General features: G+C 42.1%; 1 protein-coding gene across 2 annotated transcripts in view; it reads left to right on the top strand.

Moving 5' to 3' along the window:
- The first annotated feature begins 5,231 nt into the window (after nt 1-5,231).
- LOC119773918 (rabphilin-3A-like) overlaps nt 5,232-9,154 on the top strand; it is a 44,810-nt gene continuing 40,887 nt past the window's right edge. For both annotated transcript variants that reach the window (XM_038271142.1, XM_038271141.1), the window contains exons 1-2: nt 5,232-5,356; nt 5,441-5,570. In XM_038271142.1, the coding sequence (XP_038127070.1) occupies nt 5,241-5,356; nt 5,441-5,570 (246 nt within the window). In that variant the 5' untranslated portion in view covers nt 5,232-5,240. The remainder of the gene's footprint in view (nt 5,357-5,440; nt 5,571-9,154) is intronic.

Below are 9,154 nucleotides of genomic sequence, written 5' to 3'. Positions count from 1 at the left end.
GGTGCTATTCTGTACAGAGATTTTAACCAGATGTTGGTAACAATCTATTCAATCCACACATACAAAGAAATCAAACCATGTATGTCCAAATATTTAGTTATTTGTAATAAAATTAAATGGCACAGGAAATTCATTTAATACTTTGTACAAAAGCCTTTGTGGTTAATGACAGCTTCAAGATGCTTCCTGTATGGAGAAACTAGTCACATGTATTGCTCAAGTGGGATTTTGGCCCATTCCTCCACACAAACACTCTCCAAATCTTGAAGGTTATGCGGGCTTCTTCTATGAACTCTGATCTTAAGTTCTTTCAAAAGATGTTCTATTAGATTAAAGTCAAGTGATTGGCTGGATCATTCTAGCAGCTTTATTTTCTTTCTCTGAAACCAGTTGAAAGTTTCCTCGGCTATGTGTTTGGGGTCATTGTCTTGCCCATTACATCTTCATCATCCAGGTAGATGGCAGCAGATTTTTATCAAGAATATCTCTGTAATTTTTTTCATTCATCCTTCCTCCAATTATTTAAAGTTTGTTGGAACCACAGGCTGAAAAACAGCCCCACGCAATGATGTTGCTGCCTCCAAACTTTACTGTTGGTTTGGCGTTTTTTGGGTGATGTGCAGTGCCATTTGACCTCCAAACATGATGTGTATTATGGCATCTAAAGAGTAAAATTTTGGTATTACCTGACCAGACTATATTCTCCCAGTATTCCACAGGCTTGTCTAAATGCAGCAAACTTTAAATGAGCTTCAACATGCTTTTTCTTCAGCAATGGAGTCTTGCATGGTCAGCGTGCATACAGGCCATGGCGGTTGAGGGCATTACTTATTGTTTTCTTTGTAGCAATTGTACCTGCTAATTCCAGGTCTTTCTAAAGCTCTGGAAAAGTGGTCTTTGGCTCTTAGAAAACTCTTCTGATAAATCTTTTCAGCCGCTTCGGCCCCAATGGGTTTAAAGTTTAATCCGCCTGAAAGCTCAGAAAATAGGACCCAGAAGTCAAGCAGACAGGCCAGGGTATAATCACAAGCAACGTTTTATTAAATGCTCTGTGGCTCAACAGCTGGGGCAGGTTCACTGGATCCTCTGGTTTTGAGTTGAAACTTAGCCCAGAGGAAGGAGTTGAATCCAGAAGGATGGTTTCTCCACAGCATGCACCTACATCAGCCATCTTCTATGGAGCTGTTTGTTGGAGCAGTGGCTTATCTGTAGCTGAGAGAAAGCGGCTGGATAAGGTGATCAAGAAGGGCAGCTCTGTGATTGGATGCCCTCTGTGCAGGAGGTGGGAAACAAAAGGATCCTTACTAAATTAACATCTCTGTTGGATAATATTTCCCATCCCATGGATGAAGCTGTTACTGAACTGGAGAGCTCCTTTACTGACAGACTGCTACACCCTAAATGCACCAGGGAGCGTTATCACAGATCCTTCCTCCCAGCAGCTGAAAGACTCTAAAACCATCACTGTTCCCAACAACCCTAACAAGTTTTTACATTCATGCTGATTTTGCACAGTTTCTATCTTAGTCAGTTAAATAACATGCTGCTGTCATTTTGTACATCTCTGATGTTGCTGCTATTTTCAAATATCCATTACTGTAAAATTGTCTATCCATAGATATATATTGGTTATTTATTCTCCAAGTCCACAGTATTTATATTGTTAAAATACTTAACAGTAGAGCATTTTATTGTTTATCTTTTAACTCTTTACTAATATGGTATTCTCATACATTTTTCTAAGGTCCATATTTGTGTGATAATTTTTTTAAATAATATTTTTGCTGCTGTAAACACCAGAATTTCCCCATTCGATGCCTGATCCGATGAGGCGTCAGGCTCAAACATACCAGGCAGCAGCTTCAGGACCTGTTTGTCAACAGGATTCTGTTCGTCATCTGTTGAAATACGTTCGCTTGACCATCATCCACAAGTATTTTCATTGCTATGCGTTTCAGTTTGTAAATCCACCAAGTTGGCTAACAAATGTCATGTGGTGATGTCACACTTTCAGGTTCTGTATGGGCAAAAAAACGAAACCGAAGAAAAAGCATTTTTCTTAGAAAAAATGTTTAATCATTAGTTTCTTATTATCTCAAGACTCTGGTATTTAACAACGCTAATTTCACCCTATCCTTAATCAAGCTCCATTGGAGCTATAAGGTTGCCTACAATGCTTTTGTGAAAGGACCTGTTGGCAAAGTCCTTCTCATGGAGTTTAATTAACATGTTTTTTTTTATATGTACACTGTGTAACACATGTAAATGTATGCATCATCAGCTCAATCATAGCTCCTTCCTAACTGGCGGCACTAATAGGATATCACCTATAATGGAAACTACGGATGCACCTTCGCTATGGCTTTGGTTTTGTTACCCATTGGCCTTCATATGTTTTGGGTTTTAGAATTGAGTGCCTCAGCCGTTCAGTATATTTGTATAATTTACACTTTTTGTGGTTCTTTTCTGTAAGACTGTAGTTCTTGTTCAATCAGAATCGTTCATGTGTGTTTCTATTGTATAATGAAGAATATGATAATGGTTGAAGGCTGTCCAGATTCAGCACAGCAGCTCCTTTCCTACCCTGGAGAGATTTGTTATTGTTAAACCAAGTGAAAGGTGAAGGGATAGGAGTGAGAAACAGGAGGTATGAGCTACAAAATCCATGGACTTAAATGTGCAATAAACCAAATTTTGCCACTTGGGTTATTGTTCAGCCCTGCCTGTAGACCAAAACAAGATGTGTGAAAAGTAACGCCTCTCTCTCCCTGCCAAGTTCCTCACATAGACCCCAATGCACATGTGGCCACCTCAGCTTGTTCACAGGAGGCTGAAGAAGAAGACGGAGGTGGGGTGGGACATCAGAACATATTTAATCAAAAAAGATACTTTTAGTTCTCAAAATGTTTTGGTTCTTTATATCTAAATAAATATTTCCTATTGCTCTACTAAATAACTTGGGGATAAACTGAAAACACAAACAGGTATGAACCGCGACAACCATCTTTAACAGAAAGAAAACAAAGAGAAAAGCCTAACTTGAAGGTGTGAGGGGAGAACGCTGGTACTTGGTAAAATAACATGATATTTGTAATATTTGTATTGCATTTTTCTTTTTCATTGTGCCATATACACAGTAAAACGCAGCATACAAGCCAAAACATACTTTTAAATCCTCAGAAGGATTGCAAGATTTAAAAGTTCAGTTCTGGATATAGTTTACCATTCGTTCATATGTTTTTGATCTTGATTCAAAGGGCATACAGTAGGCGTACTTTGACGCAACTTTTTATTTAAGGAAACTCTTGTGTCTAGTTGGTGTTTTTTTAGTTTTGTTTTGAGTTTCCTTAAACCAGAGATTCCCTGTCAGTGTCTCTAAAAATCAGAGGTATCCCATCAAGCACTCGGGTCTTAGCTCCAACAGATGAAGCTGTCTCAGTCTTGCCACCGCTGGATGTGCAGCACAGAACAGCGCTGGAGGAATCCTTGCAAGAAACTGACCCATATGAGTGAAAAATCTAGAACTCACCAGAAAGCAGAGAAAAACCCTACAGCTCTAACCCCAGGCTCACACCGACTCCGGTCTTACCGTTGCGGTGCGGTGGGTGCGGCACCGCAGTGATTCCAAGTCATTAAAAAGACGTAAACCTCTCTCACCGGCTGCTGAGCTGTCCGGCTGCGGTTACCGAGACACTCCGGCGCTGCAGAAAATTCCGCAAGAAAGCTATCCTTGCGGCGTGCCGGAGCCCTCCGCAACAAGCTCTCGCAAAAATCCTTTATTTGGGCCGTGTTATCGCGTGAAGTTACGTGAACTCAAGTGAACTTCTGTTAAATCTCCGACCTGTTGCCGGAGCCGCAGAGCAGCACCGCACCGTAGTCAAAAGGGCGGTGTGAGAGGGGGTGTGCGGGAGTTGCGGTCTCCGTCGGCTCGGTAACTGCACCGGAGCCAGTGTGAGCAAGGGGTAATTACGGTAGCGTGTAGGACAGGGGTCACCAACTTTTTCGAAGGAAGGAAGGAAGGAAGGAAGGAAGGAAGGAAGGAAGGAAGGAAGGAAGGAAGGAAGGAAGGAAGGAAGGAAGGAAGGAAGGAAGGAAGGAAGGAAGGAAGGAAGGAAGGGATTGTGATTATATTATCTATATATATTGTGCATTACGTTTTGGAATAGTATAAGATTGAAGAGAACAGAGAAAGATGATAGGAACACTGATGAAAAGAAGAGAAAGTTGAAGAGAAAGGAGAAAAAATACCTTAGAAGAGTAAAACAGATAGCAGGCAGAAGTCAGAAGAGAGCTAGAAAGAAAAGGCCCTCAGAAACCAGGCAGCAAAACCTGGATTAATTAGCTCATCCATTAATGAAAGGCAGGTAACAAAGAGGCTAACTGAAGTTCAGGAAGTATTGGAGCTGTGCATAGAGCCCATTAGTGGGAGAAATTAACCTGCTTCTTTAAGATGCACAGGGCTCTCTAGGCTCCACGAAGTTGACCCTTGACCCCACCGGCCTCACCCCTACACCTTTCCCCGGACACAGAGACACAGTTCTAGTTTTTTTTTATTATTAACACAATCGATATGTCCATTTTATTAATCTGAAGAAAATATATAAGTGTGGAGAGGCATTCCTGGCTTTTACAATTGATTTGGTTTGTTAACACTTCCTAAATATAAACTTAATGAGATGTATTTCTTTTATCAAAAAGCTGGAATATCCCCACATTTGACTGCAGAAATCTGGTCACATTAGATTAAAGAAAACTTGAATTTGATGTATTCACTTTTTTTAAAGATGAATTCAACATGTTGATGAAGAAATTCTAAATATTACATAGCGTCTACTCAATAATCTTTTCTTTCTGTTCATGAACCAATAGTGTTAAGCTAACAGAAGATGCTTAGATACCACATCCTGCATATGGTGTGGTTTTTTTTTTTTCAGTTTTCAGAGACTTGGGGAAAAAGTGTGAGACTGATGCAAGAAAATATTTCTTACCATCTGTGGTTCTTTATTATCTTCCCAAACTTTTAATATGTGTGATGCTTTTTGTGGCCTTTTCAACTGAAGCTCAGCATTACTTGAACTCTAACATGCTTCCAGCTGTGCTACTGTCCTACAACTTTAGCATCTAACTCCTTGTATTCAGACGTCTTGCACAGTTTGTCTTTTGTTCCAGCTGCTGTCTCACTTTACGCCACTAACAATCCTGGGTCTGTTATGGTGTGTGTTACATATCAGCAGGACCGGATGGCCGACAACATGTCTGCACTGGGAGAACACCTCACAGATGAGGAGAAGGAGATCATCAATGGGGTGCTGGCTCGTGCCGCTAAGATGGAGGCCATGGAGCAGCAGAGGATTGAGTGAGATGGAAACTGTTATCCATGTTGTTTGGGCGATACGTTTGCGTCATTGTGCTGATGCAAGGTCTTTGGATGCTCTCTTAGGCGTCTGTCCAGTCGTCTGGACAACATAAAGAAGACGGCATGTGGGGATGGACAGTCGCATTGCCTGCTGTGTGGAGCATCCTTCGGAGCTCAGGGGGTCACAGCTGTTCTCTGTTCTCACTGCAAAAAGGTAAGCTGGATTATTTTAGCTACCACTTCACAAAGTACGTCTCATATCTTCAGATTCCTGTTCTGGAGCAGAAAAGTTCCTTTTCAACAAACATTAGCATTTAAACAAACATAATATTAAAGATTTAAGGTGAAACAATCGAACGAGAAGAGTCTGTATGTTTTCTTGAATAATTAGTGAGAGCTGACTGATCTAATCCTCTGAGGAACATCATTGCACACCTTAGTATAGATATAGAAGAGTTCCTACCTGAGAATGGATTAATGTTTTTTCTATGTAGCTGTGGCTGGATTATTTGGGCCCTTCAAAAGTCTTTTGCTGCTCTAACAGGTTTTTATTCCAGAATTCTCCTTTATTTAGTTGCATACTTCCATTTCCCAATGCTGACCTCCTTTATGCCTGTTAAAGATAACTCAACAGCATGGAGCTACCACCTCAATGTTTAATGGTGTGTTAAAAGGTGTTGTGGAGAATTTTCTTGATTTATTTAAAAGACCCACCCTCTCCATTTAAAGCTGCAGTCTGTTACATTGAGAAGAGTGCAGACTTCGACTGAAAATTTGAAGAAAAACAGGTTTCACGCCACTCCCCCACCCTCTCTGCTTCACTCATGCCCCACCTCCAAGCTCCACCCCTCTCACAGCATCTGCGCGGCTACTGCATGCGACCAGAAGCGTCCAAGCAGCGTACGTGGCAGCTCTTCCATTGACATCTTCTTTTTTGAAGTCTTTGCCGTGTAAGCTGTTGTCGGCAGGGGCAGTAAGGGCAGTTTCTCTTTCGCTGGTGGCTGTCGCTCCGCCATGACTTCCACGCGCGTCCTCCTGGCTGCAGCAGCCGGGCGGCAGCGGCAGGTTCAGCGGTGAGAGGGAGGGGGCGGGATTCAGCGTGTGTGAGCTGTGATTGACACTCCATCTGACGCTCCTCTGGCTGTGATTGGTTGTTTTGTCTCGTCCCGAAATATTCTTTCCAGATTGCAATACAGGCAGTAGGCCTGACCAATTGAAGCAGTTTTTTTCACAAGTTACATATCACATGTACTGCTGTCTGGGCATAGGGACAGTTTTAGCCAATATGACAAAAAAGTGATTTTTAAAAACTTGCAGACTTCAGCTTTAAAAAAAAAAAGCACGTGCGAGAGCCCATTGTTCCTCGTGCACACTCTGTTTAAAAGTAGCTGTTCTCATAGCTCATACAAGCTTACTGTGTCAGAACATCCGCCCTAACCCCTAAATCCCTCAATCACTATATAGAGCGGGGACTTTATAGTGAACTCTGTAGTTACCGTTCAGACAGATGATCACTGCTTTTTGCTCTGTTGGTCACCTAACTCCTCCTCCACCGCGTGGTGCCTGCGCCATCTTTGTTATTAGTCGCCGCTGTCGGATGGCAACAGCCTATGGTGACAGCGGGCCACTGTGACAGCAAATCCCATAATGCTTTGCGAGGAGAGCTCTCTGTGCAAAGCATTCCAGAATATATCTGCCTCTTCTGAGGCCTTTCTTTTCTTCTCAAACACTTCATAGACACTTTTTCTCTTACGACCCTCTGCCATTTTAAAGAAAGTGTGAGAAAGGTGTGCTTCAATGACTGAAATCGTGCTCACCATAGATATACGCCTGAAAGTGTGCATGAGTAGAATAAGATAGCTAATGGGAAGGGCATGTAGGACGGCCTTACGTAAACATATCTCCAGAATGATTGACAATCAGGAGGACCACTTATTTAGATGACGACCCGTAAATAAAAAATCGTCCTCTATACCTTTAAGTAAATTATAATCTTGTTTGACCAGTGCACCATCCCCCTAATTAGTGTCAACTTCTTCTCATTGAATTCTATAAATTTCATTAAATAACTGCTCAAATATGCATGGCTGAACTTTATAACTGTAGTCATTAAACTGCATTAAAATGTACTAAATGCGCCTGATGAAGTATGTTGCTCATTGATCAGCTGTTTATATGGGATGCAAGCTCCACTCCGCACTGGAGCAACAGGACGCTTCCCAGCAGCCTCTATGAGAAATCACTGTTGAGGTTTGAGCCTCGGTTTATTGAGGTAAGCAGTGAGAAATTAGAGCCCTGATTGGATAATATGCAGAAATATGTCACTTCCAGTGAGGCTCAGCCTCGTAGAGGCTCTGAGGAGCGGGATATCGTGAAGCTTCCTGCTTGATACTGATTGGCAGAACACACTATAGGATTTTTGACCCACAGTGGCCTGAGAGAATGGTTTTCTTCATGAGACTCAGATGAGAGATGAAAAAGTGATCATGCAGCCACAACTGTCAGCTTGTGCTGAAATCTTGCAGTGGTTTCTGGAGTTTGTCATTTCGGAGTGCTTTACAGCACCTATTTTCACCCGTTGTATTTATGTGTTTGATGTCTTACGTTACGGTTGGATTCAATTAACACCACTGAGCCCCACTGCTCCAGATGTTGGCTCGGTGTACTACATGGCTTACGGCTGACCTCAAACATATTTTCTTATGGTTTACTTTTAACAAAGACTTTCATCTTTCCACGGATTATTATGCTACGTTCACCCCACAAGCAGCACAGACAGCAGAAGCCGCTGGTTTAAAGGAAAAGTCAACGATTGATGTGCATCTTGGCGGAGAAAAAAGTCCTGCAGCGCTTTTTGAGAAGCAGGAGCTGTGCCTCCTGGGCAGCTGAAGCAGCGCATCATCAGCTTCTGAGCACCTGACACGCGCAACAGAAGCAGCAGCTGCTGGAGTCGGAAAAATTTTATTTATGCTGCTCGACGCGCCATATCAACCAATCAGAGAAGCTGATCTGGGAGCTGGCAGGGAGACAGACACAGCGCTGCTGATGCAGACCGCTATGATAACTCCTCTGAAACATTTTATTAACGCCTAAATTAACTTAAAATGTTGAAATCTGGCAGCAAAATCTGTTTGATTTTATTATTCTGTGCCTGCAGTTTGGATTACGTAAAAAAGCCTTCCAGCCGCTGTGAAACTAAGCAGAAAACTGCGAAGAGGTGAGCGGGCCAGAGGCTGCTGTTGAACAGGGTCCCTAGTCACAGAGCACCGCCATTGTACAGGGGTCTGAGCGGCTCCGACCGCGAAACAATATTTGAAGGCAGGATGGTAATCTGTATGAACTGAAGTTTTCAGGTTTACTTTCTTACTTAAAACATATTAAAACTACTTTTTACCTACTTATAACAGCAAATATAGCTGCTTCAGCCATGCATCAGAACTAATCTTGTACAAGCTTCAAAAATGAAGCAGCACACGTGTTTTTTTTTCTTGCCTGTGCTGCTTGCAGTGTGAACATAGCATTACACCTGAGCAGTCTTCATGTGTCTCCACCATTGATCAACTATCTGTCTGACTTTCTTCTCTGTACCAAAATCAGCGTAGGTTGACAGTCATGTCTCAGTAGATAATGACTTGAATAGAGCTCTGTGAGATGTTTCAATTTCTTTTCTATTACCTAACCCTGTTTTTTTACTTCCTCTTGTGTCTGCTGTGTTGCTAGTCCGTCATTATGCCATTGGTTCGCAGCTGTTCTCTAACAAACCGAACAAGAGATTATGTACAGCATAGACTATTTTCT

The sequence above is a fragment of the Cyprinodon tularosa genome, unplaced genomic scaffold, assembly GCF_016077235.1.
Source record: "Cyprinodon tularosa strain WSP-4 unplaced genomic scaffold, ASM1607723v1 ctg790, whole genome shotgun sequence".
Lineage (NCBI taxonomy): Eukaryota > Metazoa > Chordata > Actinopteri > Cyprinodontiformes > Cyprinodontidae > Cyprinodon > Cyprinodon tularosa.
This window is presented reverse-complemented; position numbering and strand designations above follow the sequence as displayed.